General features: G+C 41.1%; 1 protein-coding gene across 1 annotated transcript in view; it reads left to right on the plus strand.

The window, feature by feature from the left end:
• LOC307270509 (protein kinase C-binding protein NELL1-like) overlaps positions 1–25,093 on the plus strand; it is a gene marked incomplete at its 3' end in the record, with an annotated part of 185,522 nt that overhangs the window by 11,557 nt on the left and 148,872 nt on the right. Inside the window, exon 3 of the mRNA XM_080053488.1 lies at positions 14,613–14,766. Within this exon, the coding sequence (XP_079909614.1) occupies positions 14,613–14,766 (154 nt within the window). The remainder of the gene's footprint in view (positions 1–14,612; positions 14,767–25,093) is intronic.

Below are 25,093 nucleotides of genomic sequence, written 5' to 3' on the forward strand. Positions count from 1 at the left end.
ACGTACAGAGAAACATTTACTGCTATTGTGCTTTAGCCCAATGTTTTCTGGCTTCCCTGGCTTCTAAATAAATAATATCCTACCTTGAAAGTAACCACTTTCTTTGAGATAACATAACGACTCAAGCCAACAGCATGAATCTTTTCCAACTGTCAGACATACTGTATATGCACTCTTGGTTAATACCACGGTAATTTAAGATGCTATCCATCATCTAGATTCTAGAAGTACTGTAGGACAGCTGTGAAGATATTATTTTCTTAAATGCTCCAAGTATATTAACTGATTCATATTTAAGCAATGGCTAACACATCATTGTTGACAAAGCTATAGCAATCTATATTTAATATACAGTATTTCCCAAAAGCATTACAATTCTTGATAATTTACCATCCCCTTACCCCATATAAAAATATATAGGCTATACGGTATGGATTTAGCAGCACTGGGCTCATCTCTCACAATGTCACTGCAGTGGCGGTATTACTTTTGGATTAACTGTCAACACCAACAAGCTGTTTACTAAGACTACACTGACTCCATCATGAGTGCACATTGCTCGTAATTTACCACAGCACAAGAAGCAACCGTGGCCGCTTTAAAGGAAATTGTGTCACTGACAACCTTTAAACTTAAGCTATTAGCCTGCAGCGTGCTGCAGAAAGGGCTCAGCATGTCACTGTTGCCATGTGAACACCTTTGCCAGACCTATCCGTCAGATGTTCACATTTAAAGTGCAATTGAAACTATGTATGTTCCTTTGGGGTGAAAAAATATAATCACTTCTGGGTCTTATAAAACATTTTCCAACGCTCACAATTCACACTTTGCTGTTTTGGTTACAGTGAGGTTTGACAAGTATGGATTTGTAAGACGTTAGCTAACATTTCTGGTTGTCAAAATAAAGCGGCATCCCTTTAAGTCCCCTGCAGTCCATGATAGTAACAGTGTCATTCATGGCTTCCAGTGGTTTGTGAGCATCTAAAAAAAAAACTAAATCTGACATGCATCATTTTTCACACTCTATTTTATACACATTAAAGTTTAACTGAAAGGTTCCGATCCTGGCTGCAAAGAGTACTTTAACCACATGGGACAATTTTACTTGTGGCTTGTCACTGAGTTACTCTAGGAATTAACTGCTGATATGACGGGTCCGCTACCTCTGATATTTATCATTTTAACCAGTGAAAGTGAAAGTCCCCCACAGGTAAGAATGAGAAGCTGATACCTACATGTTCTTTTCTTTGCTAATAAGAGAGATAGAGGATACCAGATTAATTAGTTTCTGAGTTCAGTGAATCAGTGTATTTTGCCAGTGTCTGAATGTGTGACCAAATCATTTTTCATGATCACAAGCTAATTTTCAATTGGAAATGCAACAAGATTTTCACATTGCATGTATTGTAAATGTGAGGAGGACTACGACACTAGGCGGGACGAGAAGTAACAGTGCAGATCTGCTTAATATGAGCAGATACTGATCCAATAAAATATGCCTGGTTGGACCTGATAGCCTTCTCATTTATTAATAATTTAACAGGAAGGTCAGTCCAACATCCTATTTGTTTGTTCACCTAATACAATTATGAATTCAGGACTTGTACTTGTAATGAAGGACTTTTTTTCTCGTATCTGCAGTTTTTTTCTGAAGTGAAGCATTTCAGTACCTCTTTCTCCCCTGTCATCAGTCTGTTGAGTTTGCAACCACTGAATAAGTATTTCCTTAGCCGGTTTACTTTAGTTGAAGAATTGCTGCCAAAGCTTTCCTTATTGTGACAGTAGTCGTGTACATTTGGGATTTCTGTCCAGTTGCCTATACCTGGTCTTGACTTTATGACATCTTGACTTTTTTTGTGGAAAATTATTTGCAGGACAATTGCTCAACAAGCCTGAATGACACGCAGGTTAAGTTGATATTAGATGAACAGATTTCAGTTATGGTGATCTGCGTGGCTAAGAAAAATTACGTGCATCTGTCTATTTTGAAAAGATGGATGTCTTTTCATGTCACAAAGCTTTAGAAAAAGAAAATTGGTTATAGTTCTTTTAACTAAACTCTATTAATTAACATGAGTAAACATATATCTTTCTTTCTGGGGCACACCATACAAGTATTTCAAATCATCCTGCTGATTACATTTTTTCTTTATACGCAAAAACGTTTTCAAGCATTTAAGATATACTGTACATAACCTTGGTCTGTCAAAGGAGCTGTTACTAAAGTTCCAAATTTGTAACTCAGAAAATCTCTGAGAAGAAATGTGTGTGACTTATATGGAGTGCTTCCAGTTTTCCAACCTTTTTGGAGGACAAAGTGTTACTTGTTTAGTGGTTTAGTGAAAGAAGGTCGGAGACTTAAATTGGCTGGTCTGAACCAACATCATTAAGACGTCCAAGTGGGTACTGTACTGTACACCCGCTACAGTGTTAAAAGCTTGAGTACTTGGAAGCAGCAAACACACATTTTTCCAGTGAAGGATCAAAGGATGCTGGATCTAAAAATAAATAATTTGTGACTACTGAGTGCATCACAAGGCGAGCCGTCATCTTGTTTTAGTCAGGTTTAGATGAGAAGGAGGCATAGCAAAACACAGAGGTGCCGCTGCTGCTCATCTTGACTGCAAGCTTTTTATGTCTTACAGTTGTGCAAGTGTCTTTAAAGGCAAGACAGAGAGCTGAAAAGTTAGACAGGTTTTGATGCGGCTGTCGGGGGGCTTATTTAGTCCTGATGCTAAATTAGTTTGTCTTGTTTACTCCTAAAGCAGCCTCCACACCTTTTTAAGTATGCACATGTAAGATTGGCACAGCTTTTAGGTTTAGACTTAAAAAACACCAACGGCAAAATTACCGATGCACCATGCGATTGGATATAATTCTTGTCTGATGAACAAGAAGAACATATTGTATATTCTACAGCATTTGAATGTCCTGGTACAGTGTAGCCATAGCAAACAAGTTGTATATCTAGAGCATTTAGAGTTTTTGAAAAGTTGAAAACCAATCAATACCAGTTAACCTCAGCAGTTAGCCGTGTCGTGTTCTGTGTGTTGTGTCACCATTTGTCAGCATTAAGTGGACTAAAAGCCAATTCAGTCTGGTTGTATTTCTCTAGAGGTAAAAGGATTTTAAAATTGCATTCTCCGGTCAGTGCTTTTTACTTCTTTAGAGAGTGTGAGGGATTTTTTTCCCCAACTGCACTAGTATTTATTACAATAAAAAATAGCAACTATTTTGGTTGATGCACTTGTCGGTCTGCTTGGAGCTGTATTTCCTCTTGGTTTCATCAGTACAATGGGCACTTGGAGTTTTATGTGACAATGGATAAAGCAGAAAAAGCTTGTGACTAATTTGAGGATAGTAAACAATCACCTCGCAGTCAACACTCAGCCACTATATATTGATGATTTTTTTATTTCATTTGTCCAAACAGCTGTCCAAAAGCCCATTGTTAGTAAATTTGCAGCGATTGTCAGTAAAGTAGCAGATTTCTGTCAATCTGATCTGATCAATTCTTTATTTCGGTACTAGAACACAGCAATATTTTTAGCACCCATGTCCTTTGGGAATTTGAAACCAGCTTCAATGGAGCATAAATAAAGCACAACAACACAACTTTGCTATGAGTAACACTGTATATGTAGTACCGGCTAGCCTCGTAGCAGCAGTTTAATTACAAGCAAATGGCTGCTGCTAATGAATCACAGTGATGATACCACGAGAAAATGGAAACTGCAGCAACAACTGCTTCATTCTCACACACACACGAGGGAGAGAAAGGCCACAGAGACTATTCAGGCTTGTGTTATGCTCAGCTTGCATCTCCGTGCTTCAGAGCAGGTAGTGTTTGTCATGGAGACAGGGGGAAACATCTGGAGTCCCATTTGTTTTAATAATTCATCGTTTCTGACTTCATAATCAACCCCAAAACAGCCGGAGTCACTAAACTCGGTAACTTCCCCTCCAAACGAAGTCCCGTGTGAATAATCTGTCGCTGCAAACGTGTTGAGAGTACACACACACAGAGATATTGTTCCACACGCAGCAGCTAGTTTGCATTTCCAGTTGACTGTATTTGATGAGTTGCCTTGCGTTCTGCCTAGCCCTGTGTGAATTGATGCCCCATTTGCTCTGATAAGAGAGGGAGGGAACTCCTTTGTGCTGTTTGCTTGCCACGTCTTTCCTTTTTTTGGAGAAATATTAGTGTGTTTCTTCATCTGCAGGGCTGTTATGTCGCTGCTAGTAAGGCTGCACGATATGGAGAACATACACTATGTGATTTATGACAACAACACTCCGATGGCAATATGAGTTGAGATATTAAATGTTTGGTACACATTAGGTCTATTGTGTTGAATGCTGCAGATCAGACCCTGACATTTTTTATTTCAGAACGGTTATTGCGAAAAATCGAAATGCTGTCATGGAATAGTTGATAGACAACACAAATATTCAGAAAATCCAATATGTTGATCTTATCTGACTCCTGTGTTTTTTTCTTTATTTCATTTTGAGTTGAAGTTGTTTTGAGTTTTGGTACAGTTCCCACAATGATGTTTTTATGCACCTAAAAACATTGACTCTGGTAAGTGCTTTTGAGTTTTTTTTTATCAGGCAGCATGGTAGCATTTAGAGCTACTCAAACACTTTTGTTTATTTTCTGTGACTACAGCTGCGTGATAACAAAAGCCGCCGAGCAGCACCTCTTTGCTTCAATTCTTCCTTTTTTTGTCTTCATTTTGAAGCAGCTGTAAGATTAAAACTTTCCAAAAGAGGAATGACATTTATTACAAATCTGACATGAATGTATTCTCGTGAAAAAAGTGTTTAATATCATCATGGACACACACCTAACATGTCATATATGATCAGTGCAGGTGTTTACTGTGGTGCCAGTGGGTTGTGTCAAATATGTTCTCTTGGAGAGAAGTGAGGCGCCCTTGGATGACCTTTTGGTTGAATTATCTCTCTGCGTGTCTGCTCCCTGTATGTTCTGTCCTGATCCTATCTCCTAGCGCTGCTCTGTGTGCTGCCCACAGTGCACACTTGTTTGCTCCACTGCCACTGTTCTTTTTTCTCTCTCTTTCTTAAAGGAGAAATAAATGGAGTAGGGCCCAGGCAGAGGTAAACAATGTAGCTGTTGATGTCAGCTGGTGGCTATGAGAGAATGATTAAGGAGCCTGTCATAAACATGGCGGCACGATGATGAGGTTATTTGCCGATTTGTTGCTTTATTTGAGGTTTAATGGCATGCTATTTTGAAGATCTCAGGGGATGATTTATTTAGATATGTCAGGGGGACAGTAGTAAACAGACACCGTATCACAGGCCTTATCCCGACATAGTTTTCACATTTGCCGAGCATGGCTAATTGAGATAAATAGCTGTGTAAGCAGTGATGATGACAGGATGGATGGAGGCTGGTTTGCTGTCTGCTGGTGTCCCACTCTCGGATCCAGTGATTGGCTGTTTGTCAGGCAGAGTGGTGTGGGGAGAGAGTGAGGATGTAATTAAGCTTGGCTGAGTCGTGATGGGAGCTCTGTTTGAGCTCTCTCCTGGATCTCTACAGGGGCCTCGACTGTACAGTTGTGCAAAGTCCCTCAGAGTGAGCCACAGTCCCAGCAGTGGGCCTACCGGAGGCCTGACAGATACTGATACGCCAGCTCAAAGCACTCAGCGCTCCAGTAAATTAGCTCACGTCTCAATTTTACCTACTTCCGCTGTGCTGTGTTTTATATATATATATATATATATATATATATATATATATATATATATATATATATATATATATTTGTGTGTGTGTGTGGATTTATGCTGTATAGCGGTTTGAAGCACACAGTGCCAGCTGCGGTGTTAAAACCTGCCCACAGCAGAGGAGGATTGTGTAGAGCAGTGGGGGGTGGAGCAGATTATGAATAAGATCTCAGCCTAGAGAGATGTTAACAAAACCCATGCACAAAATACGCACACACAGACACACTAATCCTTGCGATATAGTCCCCACAGGGACTGCAGTTGTGGAGCAGCATAGATTTGAAATTCTTGAGTTTACTTAAAATCTCTGGATTTAAACCAATATAAAATGTTTATTAAAAACTGTATATCTAAGCCAATTGTTAGAATGTAATGTAATGCAACTGTCATTTACTTTATAAAAAGGGAAAAATCAAGGATTTATTCATCCAAGTGTGTGTGTTTTTTTTAAACCTTGTTTCCTTTGTGCATTTTGATAGGCTTTATTTAGCACACATGGATACAGTTTGGAATGGTTTGATGTTTTGTTTTTCGTCTTTTTGCTTTTTGTCCAGCCTTTTGTTGGGCCTCTGAGAGCTGGGTTCCCATAGTAACAATCAACAACTACTGCTACCGAGTAAAACAAATTGATCAACCCCTGGCCTTGCTTTCAAAGCTGTGAAATAAACATGGAAAAGTAAAATAGTTTCAAAGATAGCAGATGCTCCTAGAAGACATGCATGAAGTTTTCTGCAAACGGTAGCAAAAGATATCACTGCAATTGTGAAACTCCATCAAGCTTCATGATTGATATCAAAACTGAAATCAATAAATAACGTGAGTTGCTTTTGCCATTGAGCATACTTTGAGAAAACCCCAAACTCTAAAGCTCTGTGTAGATGTTTGCCGCTTTCAGCCCCTTTCAACTCATTGCTTTGGCTATCTGAGTTCAGACGAGGGCATAGGCTAGGTTTCACAAGTCGGCTGTTCATAGAGGGACGTCTGGCTGAATTGGTTGTTGTGCTTAGTTGTATATGCTTCATAAACCATTGTATTGTTTTTTGTGCTAAAAATAAAACCTTTTTAGTTTCCTTTACCTTTTTATGATGTAGATTAATCTCTATCTTTTCTATAAAGAGCGCTGTGTTTTTTGGTCTTGTCTCTGACTGATGATAGCATCTAGTTGGGAGAATATCGAGTGTACATAGAGATATGAACCAAAAAAGGAATTAGCTAAACACTCGATGCTGCTCGTTAAAGTCGTTGCTTTGAGCACACAATAATACATCTCAAAAAGGTGACTCGGATGCGCATGATTATTTTTAACAACCCAGATATTTTATTCATACAAGCTATGGCAGCAAGAGTGAACAGGAAAGAGAGAGGATGGTAAGGGAAACAACTCGAAGCAATACAGGGGAGGGGGACAAAATAAGGTTGTTAAAGTCAGGGGGACACGTTGCCCCCATCCCCACTAGAATGTACACTCATGGTTTCAGTCAGCAACTAGAACTGATGCCATTTTTAGTAAATAAACCAAGTACTGCATTTGATTGGCAAGTCAGATCAGTACCGTCTCTTATCTCATTTCGTACCACAAACACACACACACACACACACAAACACACACACACACACACACACACACACACACACACACACACACACACACACACACACACACACACACACACACACACACACACACACTTCAGAGCCTTACTGTGCATGTACTTGGTTTATGTGAAAGATAAAACATGCAAATGTTGATGCCACTTGGGGAATCTCAAATGGGGAGTTCATTACTCTAACCAATATAAATTTATAATATTCCTTTGACTGGATTTTGCGCAAGGCCTCTGCATTATTCTTATTTAAGTGACAGTCGAAGACATTTCCACAGACAGATGGCTTTTATTTCTCCAAGTTAGACAAACTGCACTCAGTGTGATGGCTTGTGTTAAAGAGCTGTCAGCCCTATCGGAGGAGTGGGCACGCACTCTTCAATTGTTATCTGTGGCTCGTATCTTTGAATTTATGACACATAACATCTGACCGATAACCACCCAGATAGAGCTTACAATGTCCATAGTCAAGTTATCTTCTTGCAAAAGGGAAGGAAAACTTCAACTGAATCATCAATGTTTTATCAATTCAGATTTATGAATTTTTCAGCAGCTGAGGAGTTCTTCAAATGCAAGCCAAGTCAACTCGGAGGCTTGCTGAGAGCTCCGCTGTGGTTGTAGGCTGCTTGACATGCACTCACAATCTCCTTCATGTATGTACAATTCATACTCCTTCATGCTAGTTTCTAAAACTCAACAATCGACATTCCTTGCTATTTTGTTGTGCCCGCACTACTTTTCCCATACTAACCTGTTCTGTTATTTATTTGTTGACTTCTGTTAGCATCTGTACTCCTCAATATCTTAGTCTTTTGCCCTTTTTATTTCACCTTTGACGGAAAACTGTGTACTGAATTTAGAACATCTCTGCTTCGGCTGTAGTCAAGGTGAAATGCCTTCAGTGGTTTGCTGATGACATATCGTTTTTTGTTTTTAACATTACCTTGAAGAGTTGGCTTGAGAGTTGTGTTTGTGTGCGTTTGTTTCAGTCCTTTATCTCTGGTTCCAGCCCAGCTCCTATTCTGCAGTCTAGTCTCTGTGCTTTTTACTCTTGACTGCAGACCCGCCTTGAGAAGCTGAAAGCAGGCTAGCTCCTCAGGGACAGTCTGCTGGGTACTGGATGGATGGCTGGCTGGATAGCTGCATGTGTGGATGTACAGTTGACTGGAGGGCTGGAAATAGAGATGACCAGCTACTTGCAAGATGAGAGAGAGAGAGAGAGAGAGAGAGAATAAGAGAGAGAGAGAGAGAGAGAGAGAGAGAGAGAGAGAGAGAGAGAGAGAGAGAGAGAGAGAGAGAGAGAGAGAGAGAGAGAGAGAGAGAGAGAGAGAGAGAGAGAGAGAGAGAGAGAGAGAGAGAGAGAGAGAGAGAGAGAGAGAGAGAGAGAGAGAGAGAGAGAGAGAGAGAGAGAGAGAGAGAGAGAGAGAGAGAGAGAGAGAGAGAGAACCCATGATATGTATAACATGCTATGGCAATTGCAAAGGATCTTGTATGTTTTTGATCATATATTTTTTCTTGAGATACCAAGTTATCATTCATGATGAATGCAACTACTGCCCACATAGCTGCATTGTGCCGAAAAGAGGCCAGTGGGAGATTTCATCCCAGGTTGTGATGTTTTCTCTGTTTTTAAAATAATTTGGTAGTAGACCAAAGATAGCTACCACGATTCCCCAAAGAGAGAGCTTGTGGAACTGAATTTCGAGGCAGTAAATCACAACTTCTCAACTTTCAAAGTACCCACATCAACACAGAAGACTGGCACAAACAAAAATTGATAATAATGCAAGCAAAACAAACAAGTATTTTTTTGCAGAACTGCCACCATTTTTGCTTTGCTAAAAGAAAACATTCAGGTTTTGACAATATGCAATGTAAACACATTTTACATGTCCAACATAATCAAAATCACATTGTAAAACTTCTATATACCTATTATTGCCGGATTTTGCTTGACTTCATTTTCCCATTTCTCTTGTAAGTTGTATATTATCATTTATGATTATAAGATTTAAACTATGACTATCCATCAGAATACTGCAGCTCCTTGCCTTAACATGAGGGCACCACTCCTTCCTTATATGCATTGTAATCAAGATGAAGCTGTGCCAAAAAACACTGGCCGTCAGCATCTTCCCTGCCAAAAGAATAGCAGATCTGGAAGGGTTGTGATTGCCAGTGAGAAGTAGTTTTTATCCTGTGCATCACCTGCTGTCTAGCTATCTGTCCAGTCATTGTTCGTTTGTTTAATTTGTCAAAACTGATGCCTTATAACTGTGATGTGTCAATTTTCTCTTGTTTCACCTTTTTTAATGTTGTTACTTGCTGTAACTGTAACCCTGCAGCCTCTAAGCAGCTGCCAGTGATGGCAAATGTGTTGCAGCAGGGGTGTAAACATGTGATTACTGTCCAACAGAGACAGCCAGAATGGCCGCACAGAGCATGGAGACACTCTTTGATCTGAATACCCAATGTATTGATAGTGTTTTCGTGTCTGCTCTTTGTCCAGAAAATATGAGTCTGTAAGCATGTACTACTGATTGACTGAGGTTTTTGGCAGTAATGGTTACAGTCTTTCATTTCATTGTGCTGTAACGGTGCATATGACAATAAATAAATCTGACTTCTGACTTCTGAGTCTGTCAGGTTTGCAAATTCAAGTGATGTGAAAAAGCCCCACAATGGTTTAGACCCCCAGGATTAACAGCTTTTGTCCATTTTCATAAATAACCTCTTGTAGTTGAGGACTGTTGGTCAGACACGTTATTTTCCGATTTTTTGGGAAACTGTGTGGAAGGTAGATCAACAAAACAAAACAAGTTAGATGCAGCCCTCATTATTTTCTCTGTCTTTTCACACATGTAATTATTACTTGAAGTGCTTTTTGTCCCTGCAACGACTGGAGAGCTCCACTCAGTCAATAAGCCACGTGTCACTTCACACATTCTCTTCCTTGGCCACTTCTCTCGGACTGGCAATTAAATGCCAACTGCAAAGAATTATGTCATTTAAAGATGCCCGCAGCACGCATCCTTATATTCAGACAGACATACGTAGGTACAGTAGCTGCAATGTGTTGCCTGTGATTATCTACTATCATAAACAGGGTGGGTGCTATATTTATATTTCGATGAAAAGGCTGGGAGTTTGCAGCCATATAAAAGTATGCATGGGATGGCGATGAAAGCTATGCTACAAAACTTGCAAAAGGTGATATGCAGTAATCTTCCTTCTTGGAGCTGGAGAGCAAAAGGTTCTTAAGACATTTTCTTACCAGTTACTTGCCTCTGGACACTGGCCTCTGAGAAAACTCTGCCCTGCTCTACTTTGTGTCCTTGGAAAAAAAAAACTTGAGCATCATACAGTCACATGCTTATCTGGCTGTGACACTTTGGATTCGACTTTTCCATATCAGGCCAGGCAGAGGTCCACACAGACTTGGCTGGCTGTGTCTCCGGTGAGTGAACTTTGTCCGGACAGTGGAGACTGAGCTCCCCTTCCTCTCCGCCAGTTAAAGAGGCCATCTGTAAGACTTAGTCAAGCTGGGGGAGGACCCGCAAGGCTCCTGATTAAAGTGATGAGCTGTAAAATTGAGTGGGAGGGCGGTGACAGCCGGTCGCTGCCTGCTACACTGAGCTTCATCACGTCTGCCGGGAGACGAACCCTTCTCTGCTCTACCCGTTTCTCTGCTGTCATTGTAAATGGGGTTTGTTTATGTCTACAAGCCCGAGACTGTTGCAAGGTGAAGGCTGTTAGGGTGCACTGCCTACGTTCACTGGCTCCCCTCGTACTATAGATCTAGTTTTAAGTGCAGCGGAAATTTGTACACAACCACACAAACACACTGTACCAAGATGTGTGTGTGTGTGTGTGTGTGTGTGTGTGTGTGGGTGTGGCAAATATATTGATGTAAAGTTTGTTTTCTACACGTCCTTTGTCAAACAGCATCTGTTAGAATTGTATCTATTGTATCTCTTTCTCTCTCTCTCTCTCTCTCTCGCCATATCAGAGTTATTAAGTCAATGCTGTGAAAAGTGTGAACTTGTCTGCATTAGGCACCATATACCAAAAGAGTGACAGCTGCCGTTTGAATTGGATTGCCTGTTGAAACACTTGGTTGACCTTGAAGCGCAACTCACAGCCCCTTTCTTTCACTATAGTTAAGTCAGATGAAGGTGAAAAACTAAAAAGAAATCTGAAAGCTGTCACTGTATCTTCACATGAAAATAGGGTCATTGTCCCTGCAGATTTGAAGGGTTGATCTAATGACAGTCTGGCCAGGGAGCCAGCATGTTGGAGAACCACGGGGGCCGGGGGTGGGGGGAAGTGGCACTCCATCGACTGGACTGTGACAGCAGGGGAGGCTGAGTGTGAAGGCAGGCGGGCCACTGTCACCCTGGAGAGTTTTAAAAGCCCTGCACTGAGACAACTACAGTCTCCTCTCCACTGGACTGTCTGTCAAGTACAGCTGGGAGTGTTGAACCACACGAATATCTTGATCAGATGGGCTCTTATAGTGCTGGTGGCTCACACACTAAGGATTCTTGGGTCTCCTCACCTACAGTGGAGGAAATAAGTATTTGATCCCTCACTGATTTTGTAAGTTTGCCCACTTACAATGAAATGAATGCTCTATAATTTTAAAGCTAGTTTTATTTTAACAGTGATAGGCAGAATATCAAAAAGAAAATCCAGAAAATCACATACAAGAAATATATAAATTATTTTGCATTTATTTTAGGGAAATACGTAAGTATTTGATCCCCTATCAAAACATTGCTTAGTACTTGGTGGAGAAACCCTTGTTGGCAAGTACAGAGGACGTGTCTTGTAGTTGATGACTAGGTTTGCACACATCTCAGGAGGATATTTGGAAGCCCCAGACCGAGGGAGATTGATGGTCATTTTGTCTTTCTTTCATTTTCGAATATGCGCACCAACAGTTGTCTCCTTCTCACCCAGCTTCTCACCAATGGTCTTATATTCTATTCCGGCCTTGTGCAGGTCTACAGTCTTGTCCCTGATGTCCTTAGACAGCTCTTTGGTCTTGCTCATGATGGAGATGTTGGAGTTTGATTTATTGATCATGTGGACAGGTATCTTTTATACAGGTAACAAGTTGAGACAGGTGTGTTTTATACAGGAAACTAGTTGAGATTAGGAATACCTTTTTAAAGCACGTGGACTAATCTGTGGGAGCCAGAATTGTTTATGGTTGGTAGGGGATCAAACACTTATTTCACTCTATGAAATGCAAAATAATTTATATATTTTTTTTAATGTGATTTTCTGAATTTTCATTTTGATATTCTGTCTATCCATGTTAAAATAAACCTAGCTTTAAAATGATAGACCACTAATTTTTTTGTAAGTAGGCAAACTTACAAAATCGGTGAGGGATCAAATACTTATTTCCTCCACTGTATGTACACTTCAAATATACACACAATGCATACATTCCTAGACCTGTTGTGAGTAGATGATTAATCAACAAGTCCTAAACGCAGCAACATCATGTTGTCTTATTTGTTTTACGGAACAAATGCCCTTTCTGTATGGAAACAAACTCACTACTCAGCTAATGTGACCCCCTCCTCTTTTTATGTGAGATGTCAATGCGAAATCATGTACATGTTTATGACACTCTACATCCACATATTTGCTCATTTTTCAAACTAAAGAGGGCAAAGTTTCCAACTCACTTTTATGCTTTTACAAGAGACATTTTCTAAAGAAACGTTGTCTGATTATTCAGTCAGTTGCCAGGTGTTGGTGTGTCCTTGAATACACTAATGTGATACCAATCTGTTCACGCTGGTTTTAATCATTGGACGATAACTTGTTAAATCTTTTCATTTCATGTTGATCATGACTCATCATGCGTAGGATGTAATACAAAGTATTATACATAGTGGTAAAGAAAATTAAGCCACCAGTCCTAGCTAAGCTGCGTGAATACTGCATATTTCAAAAACAAAGACCTTTTTCTCACAATGCTGCCTCTGAACTCTGGGCTGCTCACATTCCAACACTTGTAACTAATCTAATTGGAAGCCACTACCATCTGTAAAGAAGCAGATGGAAAGGACACACTGAAACAAACACAGGAACACATTGTAGTGCTGATCCATGTACTGTACATGTCCATGCTCTTCAACAGGCTTTTTGCCTACTAAACTTTTGGCTAGTATTGTGGATTCCAAAACGTATTACAGAAATACAAATTATGAAAATAGAGGAATCTTTGTCAAAGTACGCTTACACGCACTCAGGCTATCAAGGTGTGATTTGTCTCATTGCTGCATTAAACATCAAAAGGTTGCACATCACTCTGTAGTTCTGGCTGACACTGCTATCGGTAATATCACACCAATACTGTGATCTCGGAACACATCAACATTACATCTAAAGAAACCAGTCTGGGTGAGAAACAAAAGGGTCTTATTAAACTTACTCACCATATAATAAAGGACTATAAATATCTGGTGCACTGGGCTAGCCGCTAATCTGTTGATTATAACCTCTCTAATCGTTCATCTATGTGTGTTTTTTACCTTGTTTGACATTCAAAGAGAACTTTCTGTCCATACACCTATGCAAAGTCTAAGCAACAATTTACTTGTAGTACCAGTTTGATATTCAAAGACACACTGCCAAACCGAACTGCACAAAACTGTCCATGATATACATTTTTCCAGAGTCTGAAGGTGCCAAATTGAGTTTTGCCGGATATAATCAGCTAGCTCAGTGGTTCTCAATTATTTTCTGTCATGCCCCCCCAGGGGACAGACATTTTTTCTGTAAACATAGTTAAGGTGGTGTTTTTTTTATTATTATAGGCCAATAGGCCTTCTGTGATGTGATAACCAATAATTAATTAAAGTTATTATCAGTCTACTTGCTTGATTTCTTTTTAAATAGCCTCAAGAGACACTTGGAGACACATGTGGACATTTATTTACTGCAAATCGCAGCCTTTTGCGCGGATATGACCATACACAAGCAGACATCACGCTTGCTAGCACAAAAAAATAAAAAAAATAAAAAATCCTGTTTTTTTTTGTTTGTTTTGGTCAGTTGGAAATCAAGGCACCACACGCCCCACCATTTGAGAAGCACTGAGCTAGCTTAATATGTCGCTCTCACTTTTGGCAAGTGGACACGGGGGAAGGCAGACAAGCACATTAACCGTGAAAAGAGTTTACACAAGCTCATGATTTCTTTCCGTTTTTTTTTACTTGATTCCTTCAGATGTCGGGAGAGCAGTTCACGCCCCGGCACACATCACAGAGAAAGTGGTGCAGCTGTTCAGGAGCAGTAGGAGTGAGTTTACCTTCCTGGCCTCCATCCAGCAGAAGTCTTCCACGTCGGGAGTCATTTTCTCCATCCACGAGTCAGAACACAGGTAAACCAGCCGTAATCCTCTTCATTTTTGCTTTTGCCAGCTCCTCTTCTGCACAACTTTTACCCGAGCACTCTCAATTTTAAATTAAACCCTAAAGATGAATTTCTCATTTCTCACAGCACTCATAGCTGTTTGCAGATGGCTGCTGATGAGGTGTAGTAAAGCAGAGATTAGTGTGAGATTATTACTCCACTGCCAGGATGAGTCGGCTGGTGATGGGGAGGGCAAGTCGACGGGTTGGAATAATGCAGCATTTCCTCCCTGTAAGCTCAGGGAAGAAAGTTAACTTCCATCTATTGTGTCTGTGAGATGAGTTTGAAGTACTGAGCTTGAAATACCAAGCATGCTGATAATGTTAAACCTTATAATATAATGCTACATAAACAAGGCATACAGCATGTTCGACTGGCTGTTGCACCGATAACTAGAATATATGGCCTTGAAACGGAGCTGTGATGAACTACCAGAATACAGAAGCGGGTACACATCTTTTCACTCCGAGTAATAAATTGCACATTGGTAATCTATACCCGGCTGCTTGAGGGAGTCTTGGATTTGTTGCGATGGACTGAATTCTGCTGCAGCATGTGCTGGCCGCAGGACATCAGCGAGTGGCAGCGGTGCCGCTCACCCAAGGCCTCAGAGAAAGTGTACAACTGTGAATAGTTTTGAAAAGGGCATGCAGGCAACATTGATTTTCCTCCACTCTTCTGAAGGTTCTTTAAAACACACAGCCAAAGGTGAGCATGTGAGGGAGTGTGTATATGTTCTTGCTGGGAGTCTAGACAATGGCAAAATCCCGAAACAAAGGGAGAGTGAAGAACAGGTCCCCTTAACTGATGGAGACAGGTGTAGTAAACAAAGCATTTTTGCATGTACAAAAAAATATCTATATTGTGCTTATATTAAAACAACCTAAGATTGTACAAGAGTTCTTAAGCAGCATAACAAAACACATCAATAATAATATGTCTATACTGTACTATAAAATATGTTTACAATGACAATTGGTCATTTTGCTGATGTTGCATGCACATGTTTTCCTTGCGGAACTGCCATTTCTTTGCAAGCAAATACTCTGAATACCTCTTTCTCCACTTGTGTGTACTATATGTGAATGCTTCTGCACACATCAATCTTTCAAGTACCCACGGTATGATCCACTCTTGAAGAGAAATGTGTTGGAAGCCTGCTGTGCTTTCAAGGTGACCCTGTGAGTCCCCTTTCTCTCCGTCTGTCTCTCTCCCTCACCTCACCGGCAGGCATAATTGCTGCACAGTGTGTTGGCCAAAACAACAGCGGGCTAAATGGAGCTGCTGTCGTCCTCCTGCATGCACAATGACATGCACCATGCACCACATGTAGCTTCAAAGAGTGCTAGGTCTTAGCAAATGTTTCTTTTATAAAGGCACTCAGCCACACTTAAACACACCCAGTTGTCAGATATAGTTATCCCTGAGCAAGTTTATGCCATTTAAATGGCCACCGCTACCTTAAAGGTTTAGTTGGATTTAAACACTACATTTATTGAACAATTGTGATCCTGCTTAAAATAAACTAATATATACTTTTGGTGTAGGCAAAGGGATGTACACAAATGTCTTTGAGGTTAGAGTCAGGTTTTTTGACCCATCCATCTACCATCAACTCCTGCCTAAAATGATTTATGGCATCTTCATTGTGACATCTGCGGATTATCCAGAAGAACAGGGTAGGAAATGAAGGACGCATCGGTGTTGAAGTGGCATATGTTTAAAAATTTCCAAAACCCAACACTTAAAATGAAATGTTGAGCATAACGTTAGTTCACGCAGGCCAAGGAGACAAGCTTTACTCTCCATCTCAGCTACATCAGCTGGTGGATCAGCTGATTCCCTTCAATGCATCCGATAGGTAAATATCATACAGGATGCCTCATTGAAGCTGCATTAGCCTACATGCCTCTCCTGCGTCTTCTGTAAGAGACATTGCAACACAATAGATACTATCTATGAACACAACTTGACCGCTGCTTCTCCTTGTCATGCTGTGTCTAACTAGTCTATATTGTTTCTGTTGTCATTGATGCCTGCTCAGTTCTGCACCCTTTTCGTTTTGCAAAATATACCTACTGCGAATATGAATGTAAGATTCTCTCACTAAAATGGTCCTGACTCAACTATCTGCTGTGCCAGACACCATAGGGACAAAAAAAAAAAACTCTTTATTTGGGATAAACTTGAAGATGGTACATTAACAGATGAAATATACACTATGTTCGGTCATTTTATTTCAATAGTTAAATAGAATAAACCTTCTCAGTTATTTCACTTTCAACACCTTTTGATTTTGTTTTGTTGAATTGTTGAGTATTGTTTGGTATCATATCAAGAAGAGGATGCAAATCTCGACCAGCCAAACCACAGCAGGCTGAAGTTATTTTGAGACGCGCCGTCGTGTGAGTCAGAACTGCCACACTGCGAGTGTAATTAAATTTGGCGAGATGGACAGGGGCCTTGACTGGCTCAGTGCAGACCTGTGCTCCATTGTGGCCGAGGATTTGTTCTGAACCCCTGAATCCTCTCTGAAGGCCCTATTAGAGCCCTCTGCCGATGCCCATTCTCTCCCATTATAACACAGGCTTCCCATTCAGCCAGCTAACAGACAGCTAGCTGTACCACTCTGCCAAATCCAATCATACATCCCCTTTTATACTCCTTCTTCACCTATTCTTTTTCTCAGCACAATCAAACCATCCTCTCTCTACCTCCCATCTCCTCTCGCCAGCTCCGATCTCTCGATATGATAATATCCTCCTCTCCTCATCCTCAAAAGTGAAAACGTACTTTAAATGAAAGCATTTCTCGGGTACTCGCAACAAAAGTAGAATAGACTTTTTTCTTGTGCTTTCGTGGGATGGGGAATATGGTTTATTGCTACTCCAGTAATGTGAATAGAACAGAAGAGAGCATGTTTCTGCCTAGCCAGCAGTTTTCTGGGTACCTGTAACACTCTCATTGTCGACAAGTGGCAGAAGCTCTGTGATACATTAACTTAAAGCCACTGCTCTTCCCACCTGAGCAGTTAAACCTTATAATATATACATATATATATATATATATATATACCTTCCCCAGCTGTTCTGTTCACCTGCCTGTCACTCTACAGGTCTGCCCCTCCCCCCATGCCTCAGTCCATACAATTAAAAAAATATATATATATATTCCAAAATTATCACCCATCTAGTGCCCCATGAAAGGAAAAATGTGCCTTTGTAGAGGAATATGAAAGTTTAACAGTCAGAAGTAGCCTTTATGGAATACTTAGCTGGCAGCCAAAACCAGCATGGCTTGGATTGTACTTTTGCTTATTGCTTGTGGTTATTGCTGTGTATAAAAATGTATGCCAAATGAATAAATTCAAATACAGCCCTAATCCAGGACCTTCATATGGTATGATATATATATCAGACTGTATATTAACATGTCAGTCATCATATAATGCAGCGCAGAAAGAAAAATACAAAGGCAGTAATTGAATATGTTTGTGAAAGACAATCTTTTTTAAATAAATCTAACTTTTAAAGAAGCAAGGACAACACTTAGTCAAATGGAAAGGGGATGACACAATGTATGTCAAATCTGAGATGGTTCAGGATTACTTCCTTGCTCATTTTTTGACTAGATTGCTGATATCATTGCTACAAAGTGTGGCTTGAAACCATATTCAGCTATATCTTAGATTTAACATAATCCTACTATGCTGTAAATCTTGACTTAATTGTTTAAAACCAACCCCCTTCCACTGAAGTAAGTCATGCTTTCATTACATTACACCCACCTGTCACATAGTAAGTTACCCTGGTCAACATCATAATCAAGTTCATCAGTAAGATAAGTTATTAGTTCAACAACAATGGGCAGTACAATTACGTCATGATAGACAGGCCGAAATAAACACACATCATTGGACTCTATCATATATACTCAATTGCAATTGGTGATTTGGTTTGTTTATCATACCTTGACATGTGATCCAGAAATTCTTAGAAAATCCTAAAAAGGAACTGTTTGGTGCTGTTCTGGCCAACCTAAATCGCTGCTCCCACTTTCTCTGTTTATTTAACGCTTAACCTCCTAGGACCCGAACTCTTGCATGGCATGGATTTTTAATTTCTCTTTGCTATTTAGGCTGATTGGGACCTAATGAGTGTACAAACCAAGAATTATCTTTTTACATGATGTAGTTTCTGAGAAAAATGATGTCCACATATGAGGACCATAGTTTTAAATCGAGATGAAACACAATAAAGTCAGAATTGAGTAATCATGAACAAAACTCTTTTTTTGGTGCCTGAACACAGCAGCATTTTTCCTGAGTGCAAAAACAAAATGAGAAACAACAATTGTGCCACTTTGAGCAATATGGCTCATTAGAAAGGCTGCTAACAGTTGCAGGAAGACGTATATCCTGAATTGTAGCCAGAATCCTGGCCTTGGCCCTGGGGATGGTAGTCAAAGACCTGGCTTTGACCCTTGGGTTGGTAGTTGGCAATCTGGCCTTGGCCCTTGGGTTTGTAGCCAGAATCCTGGCCTTGGCTTTTGGATTGGTAGCCAGAAACCTGACCCTGGAAGCCAGAATCCTGGCCTTGGCCCTAAGGATGGTAGCTGGAAAACTGGCCCGGGTAGCCAGAATCCATGGCTTTGGCCCTTGGGTTGATAGCTGGCTATCTGGCCTTGGCCCTTAGGTTTGTAGCCAGAATCCATGGTCTTGGCCCTTGGGTTGGTAGCCCAAACCTGGCTCGGATAGCCAGAATCCTGTCCTTGGCCCCTAAGGATGGTAGCCGGAAAACTGGCCTTAGCCCTGGCCCTTGGGTTGGTAATCAGAGACCTGGCCTTGGCCCTTGGGTTTGTAACCAGAATCCTGGCCTTGGCCCTTGGGTTGGTAGCCAGAATCCTGGCCTTGGTAGCCAAAATCCTGGCCTTGGTAGCTGAAAACATGGCCCTGGTAGCCGGAAACCTGGCCTTGGCCCTTGGGTTGGTTGCCGGAAACCTGGCCTTGGCCCTTGGGTTGGTAGCTGGAAACCTGGCCTTGGCCCTTGGGTTGGTAGCTGGAAACCTGGCCTTGGCCCTGGCCCTTGGGTTGGTAGCTGGAAACCTGGCCCTGGTAGCCAGCATCCTGGCCTTGGCCCTGGGGATAGTAGCCAGAAAACTGGCCTTAGCCCAGGCACATGGGTTTGTGGCCAGAATCCTGGCCTTGGTCCTTGGGTTGTTAGCTGGAAACATGGCCCTGGTAGCAAGAGTCCTGGCCTTGGCATTAGGGATGGTAGCCAGAAAACTGGCCCTGGTAGCCAGAATCCTGGCCTTGGCCCTGGGGATCATAGCTGGAAAACTGGCCTTGGCCCAGGCCCTTGGGTTGGTAGTCAGAGACTTGGCCTTGGCCCTTGGGTTGGTAGCCGGAAACCTGGCCCTGGTAGCCGGAAACCTGGCCTTGGCCCTGGCCCCGGCCCTTGGGTAAGCAGCCGGAAACCTGGCCCTGGGGTTGAAATTTACTGAAATGTACTCATTGTAACTGTAAATGAGGGCAACCTAAGTTGTGTCTGTTGGGTCTCTTGAGTGAAAAGTGAAAGGTTATTGATTGATTGATTGATTGATTGATTGAAAACATATAAAAATGTTCCACAGAACTAAGTCCCGCTGTCCACATAAAAGGATTTTTCAATAAAACTAACAGAATGAAGTCCTCCCGTCCACATTTGTGTACATCATGTTTAGCAGCATGGTAAATCGTTACAGTTACTAGCTTTTGTAAATGTTTTACTTCCATAACAAACATTGAACACTTTTATACATAATCTGAACAAGAATCAGCCATGAAATTTGATTACATTTTTTTCCTGGTCAAAGTTTGGATTGGGAGTTTCCATTTTGGGTGTGATGAACTTTTGGGTGTGTTGTCGGCCATCTTGAATCTAAAGTATAATGTATTATACTCTTCTGCCACCACTAAGTGGCAGTATAATGTCCTTGTATGTGGACCCCGGGCCCTTTTTAGAGCAGCATTTTACATTGCGGTCTAGACAGCCCAAAAAGTTGATGTCCACACAGGTGGACGCCAGGTCCTAGGAGGACTTGATCCGCAAATGTTACATTGCAGTCAGATGGGATTAGTTTGTGAATGGAAGAGATAGAAAACCTGCTGGCTTTGATTCTGAACTCCTGATCCCCGTGTGGAGGAGGCGTCAAGGGATGAGCTAGGCCCTTTCACCTCAGACGGATACCAGTTTGCACACCGCTCCCGGGATAATTTTTTTGGCTGTATTTTCTATGAAAATGATGCAATACAGTACAAATACTGATTTCTACTACACCTCAGCCCTCTTCCAAATGCCTTTCAATGAACACAGGCTGACCAAAATGTAGAATTTTGCACTTCTTTCCCAGAGTTACAGTCTGCAAGTTTTCCTGCATTTTTATATCAATCATTCTTACTGACCCTGGTAGAGATGGATATCATTTCAGTACAGCACATGACACTTGACCTAAAGTACTGGCTCTTCAGACCTGATAATGTGTTATTCTTTCACTAAAGCTGTATTAATAGATACAGTATGTGTTGGCCTCTAAGGAGCTGGATGACTCGACGATGGTGGTGTTCACCAACGTATAACTTTGGCTCCTAGTAAGCTGCAACATGTTTAACTTTTCAAACAGCTAACTTTGTTTGTCTGCAGCTTGGAGATTATAGCTCTTAGCTTGTTTATTGAAGAAAGCAATATCTTGACATCTATATTGGTCTGTGAGTTGCAGAGGAAATTGCCAATCACTCAGTTAACATTTATGGTGAATGAATCCTGAAGAATAAAAATAAAATGAAAATAAAGAAATTACTCGCGTGTCACATCAAAAGGCTCTGCTTGCTCACTAGCAACAAAAAGACCATCTTATACTCAACCTTCCCAGAGACCTCCACTGTGTTTGTTACTGTTTTGATTGACAGGAACTCAGAGGCAGCCAGACTTCCTACACCTGTCCAAAAGCCTGCAGAGCCCACAACAGCAAAGCTTTCTGGTGAAGAAAAACATATATATTTTTCAACATTGCATTAGCTGATATCACAGTCTATTTTATAGAAAACTAAGGACTAATAACCCGCTATCAAAACTGATTAGTACTTTAATATTCTTTAGTGGTACGTTGAATGGGAATATTTCTTCCATCATTCTTTATATCTTCTCTTGCCTTCAACAAAAACAAATTGCAATAAAAAGGCATATAGTTTATATCAACAATTAAGATTGCATACTTGAATAATATATTACTTAGGAATTTTTCACATCATGACAATTGAATACTTAAACATAATGATACATTGTCTTTACTAATGATTTGCAAGTTTTAATCAAGAAGAAGCTTCTTTGAGTGCCGATGTGTATATGGATGACAACTGTGAAGGAAAGAGTCTCTCAGTTATAGTTTTAATCAGGTTCAGTTATCCAACATCACAGTGCCTTGCTCAAGGGAACATCTGCAGTGCCTATAATGTAAACTGGCTACCCTCTGGTTCCCTATGGACTGAGCTACCACAACGATTCATAATCAATACAATGCAGTAATACTTTTGCAGGAGCAGTGGGCTACTGTATGATTTGTTCAACTGAGGGGCTGGCTAGCTGCTCTAGGGTACGCTTAAGTTAATTTGGAGTTTTCATGGAGTAAGTACTCTTGTTGGTCATGCATCATGGACTATGGTGATGACTGATTCACAACCCCCCAGTTTCCTAAGGAAGCGAGATGCTAGCTTACTGACCTTACACAATCCAGTATGTCAGAGTTATAGCTGCTATTCTGTATTTCTGGGAGAAGAACCCAATGTGGATGTGTTCAATAACTCCTCTGCATCCTGTAAACCTGTGATTCCACCTTCTCTGGCCTTTTCAATAAGCTGTTGAAGCCTAATGGCATCACTTCCCTGATCCTGAACCTCATCAAAATGAACCTGAGATAGTCCGATAGCACAATGCTTTACTGCTAACAATATCACACTGTATACTCGAAACGGTGAAGATGCTAATTGATTTCCGCCTCATCATCACATCTCCATGACACCATCTCAGTTGTGAAAGTAACACCCATCTGCTGTCACCTTCCTATGTGTTGAGACCAGGGCCGACGGACTGGGGGGAAAAGTGATACAGTTGTGGGGGGGCCCAAGGCAGAGGGGGGCCCATAAAAAATAAATAATAATTTAACAAGCTAAATGTGGGGCCCCGATCTTCGAAGGCCCTGAACAATGCCATTCCAAAAAAAGAAATAATTGACTGGCTCGCGATAGGCCCCTGATCCTTGCAAGGAGATCAGGGGCCTGCGCAGGACTAAGGCATGTATGCGGGAGAGTAAGCAGGAGCAAGCCGTCATTGAATTTAACTGGTGGCGAAAATAAACGCAGCGATGTTTCTATGGGGATATTTAGCTGTACAGAAATAAGTGCTGGCAAAGCTAGGACAGTTTAAGACTCCACATCACTGTGGCTGGCAACACAACCTATCTATCAGCTCAGACAGCGCAAAGAAAAGTCTGATGAATACATGAGAGTGATGGCCCCTGCAAGTTTCAGTAAGTTAAAAGAAGTGCCACACTGTTACTGTCTTTGAAATGCATTTAGACATTTTAAGGGAAAACACATTGGCCCTCATTTATCAATCTTGCGTAGACCAGAAAAATGGGTGTACGTACATTTCCACGCAAATCTCGGCATTTATCAATATGGACGTGAGCGTAGGGTACGCTCAAATCCCACGCCAGCTCTCAGCTCGTGTACGCAAATTTGAAAACAGCTTGGACTCGCAGTGCAGGCTGTGCCGGGTAGCCGATGACTTTGTTGGACAATTATTAGAAGATAATACAAATGCAGTGCAAATAAGACCGAAATAAAGATATTAATCACTTAAAAATGAGCAGCTTATGGTGTGCAACTGAGTAGGAGAGCTGATTCAATAGTGCGCACACCGGCCACTTAGGAGGGCTGCATGGGACTACGTAAGGGCAGTTGGAGCAGCTGGGGGGACACTGAGGCACGGGGGCTGCATTCATTCAAAATGTTAGCCTAAGTATTAAATATTTGGTAGACATACACTGCTCTTTATGATACAAAAAAATACACGGCACAACATTCAGCTTAACATTTTATTTATTTGATGCACTTTGTAGATGTTAGTTCCTCTTTTAATGTGTCATTGATGCTAAAGCGAGCGATTTATTTCCACCGTTAACCGGCACGTTGTTCCTATCTGCTGGTGGAGCAGGACGGTGGGCGCTCTCACAGCTGATCGCTGCCGGGTCGGCTTGTGCAGCTGACGGCCAGGCTGACCACTCGTGCCAAGTAAAACGCAAAATGTGTTATTTTTAGTTTTTAAAACCCTTTTGAATAGTGCAATCTAAAAGGGCCAATACATTCTAATCATTCAAATCTCTGCAGACGTGTATTTATTTTATGGGGAACATTATCGGACAGTTGGTGCGTCTTTTTCTCCTCCACCACTTATATTATGCCCGCAGCCCCGCACCCCCAATTGGTTGCATTTCAGAACAGCAACACACTTTTTTTAGTGGCGATTTTGAGTCAACACCAACGCTGTTGACCGCAGCAGTTATTTCCTTCCTAACTGCTGCCTTCTGTCGTTATTTGATGCTGCTTGTAGGCTAATGCTCCGAAATGAAACTCTTTTTTTTCTACTTTCGCTGTTATTCTGTCAATTTCTACTTCAGGGAAGTGCCGTATTGCGCATATCCATGTCGTAAAACCTCTGGGCGAGGCCTCTAAACTGAGAAAATATAGGGGCGTGATACGCTCGTTTTCATCCGCCGCATTTATCAATAATGGCCTGGCGTACGCTGAGATTGGCGAGATACGCCTGTTTGATAAATCCCACGCGATACCTGGCGTAGGGAGGTATTTGCGCCAGAATCTGCACCAGTTTCCACGCAAAATTGATAAATGAGGGCCAATGTATTTATTATTTCAATTATTGAGTTATTTGTAGAACAGCATGCTAGTGTAGGCCAACAAGATTTATTTTCTGAATTTTCAATGCTGCTTTATTTTTATGTTTTAAATTGGGAAAGACATGTTCCAAAACAACCTGTATTTAAAAAGAAATCAAGCAAGTAGGCTAATAATAACCATTAATTAATTATAGGCTATCACATCACAGTAGGCCTATTGTCCACAATAATCACAGCCCCCCATCCATAAAGGAACTTTAAAAAGTTGAATTTGCACTTGATGTGCCTACACAAGTGTATGGTCTATTATTTGTATTTAGTGTGTCTGCATAGTATTGCACCAA

This window comes from Ammodytes marinus (genome assembly GCF_949987685.1).
Source record: "Ammodytes marinus genome assembly, chromosome: 1".
In the NCBI taxonomy this organism is placed as follows: Eukaryota; Metazoa; Chordata; class Actinopteri; order Uranoscopiformes; family Ammodytidae; genus Ammodytes; species Ammodytes marinus.